Source organism: Aptenodytes forsteri, unplaced genomic scaffold, assembly GCF_000699145.1.
Source record: "Aptenodytes forsteri isolate BGI_AS27 unplaced genomic scaffold, ASM69914v1 Scaffold209, whole genome shotgun sequence".
NCBI lineage: Eukaryota > Metazoa > Chordata > Aves > Sphenisciformes > Spheniscidae > Aptenodytes > Aptenodytes forsteri.
Genome location: NW_008795034.1, coordinates 3535378 through 3536923, shown reverse-complemented (window position 1 = coordinate 3536923; position 1546 = coordinate 3535378). Strand labels below are relative to the sequence as shown.

General features: G+C 49.5%; 1 protein-coding gene across 1 annotated transcript in view; it reads left to right on the top strand.

Annotated features, from left to right (window-relative positions):
* The window catches only part of GTF2IRD1 (GTF2I repeat domain containing 1), a 46933-nt gene that overhangs the window by 14951 nt on the left and 30436 nt on the right, over positions 1-1546 (top strand). Inside the window, 1 exon segment of the mRNA XM_009276402.1 lies at positions 175-200. Coding sequence (XP_009274677.1) covers positions 175-200 — 26 coding nt within the window.

Here is a 1546-nt window from a genome sequence, read left to right as displayed (position 1 = left end):
AGGGTTAAAGGCTTTTTTTTTTTTTTTTTTTTTTAGCTGAAAAATTCATTCCCGTTTTTAGGGAATTAATAAAATGACTGTTTTGACTTGGTTTAATGCTGTTCATTAATAAAACCTAAAATTCAATCATTAGAAGCACGTATTTCTAATCTCTTTTTTTTCCTTTCCTCCTAGGATGTTTGACGAGAGAATTTTTACAGGTACGTTCTCCACGTCCTTTGATTTATTGCCCACAAAATTGAAAGATTATCCAGAGAGGCAGAGTTGAAATAATGTCACCTGTAAGCAGGAAGAGTGCAGGACGTGCAATTATGCTCAGTGAGGAGAAGCCTTGTCTGTGCCCTACACGCCGGCGTGCTGAGATTGCCTTTGCCTGGGATCGGTGCAAGCACTGTGCGCCCCTTAAATAGCGTTTTGAAGGTTTAAGCGAGAAACCCCCGGTGCGTGAGGCTGGGCTGGCTCCCTGCACTGGGCTGAGCTGCAGCTACAGGCAGCACACGGCATGTTCCTGTGCTTTCAGGAGGAAGAAAAATCATTGCTGGGTTCCTCACTGGTAAATTATTCTCTGTTTTTGGCTGGGAAGTGCTAGCATCATCCAGCCGCTGACTGTTTTTAAAAAAAAAAAAAACAACAAAAATCCATTTTTTCAGTGACAAAACCCTGAGAGGGGGTTTCTTTGGCTTTCTTTGCCTTGTGTTTTTCCTCCTTTTGGTTTGAGCTGGAGAAGCCAGGCTAAGTGCTTCTTGGCAAATAAAAGGAGACAGGTACTGGTACGGTCCGACCCAGCCCTCGCTCCAGCAGCTGCCCCCGTCCCACCACCCTGATACCCGCCTGAAATATGGCACTGCACCCGAATTTGTCACCGCCCAGCCCCGCTCCTGGATTGCCTGGGCTTGGCTCGCAAGTAAAGACGTGCTTTGGGGTGGTGGGTTTTTTTTTTCCCCCAAGCCGCCAACCCCGCACACTGGCGGCTTTCCCGACACCACCTTCTTCTCTGACATCTCCGCTGGCCAAATTAACCCCTGTGGCCCTGCGACAGCCCCGGGCTCAGGGGTGTTCCCTGGGGACGATGATGCCGGAGCCACCCACAGGGGACCTCCAGCAGAGCCTGGAGGGGGTCCCACCGCCATGGGGGGTTTCTTTGTCTCCATCCCCGTTAATGACTTTTTTTCTCAAGAAAAGGACTTTTTAAGCTCTAACCCACCCCCAAGGGATGGAGCACTGAACTGTGTCTTGGGATGCTTGGATTTTCCTTGCAAATCCATCACGGTTGCACGGTATCCGGGGGGAGGCATCGCGTATGTCTGTACATCAGCTCAAGAGCTGCTGATGGAAAGCCCCGTGCTACGAGCTCGGAGGTTGCATGGCAGAGAGGTACAAGTGGAAATTAGGAGATGAGGAAGCAAACCCAGCAGGACTGGGGAGGATGGCAGTTCCCCCTCCCCTGCCTGGTCCCTGCAGGGCTACCAGAAGCAAAACACATTAAACCTGGCTTTTTGTGATTCGCATCAGCACATCTGACTGTGCAAAAAAAAAAAAAAAAAAA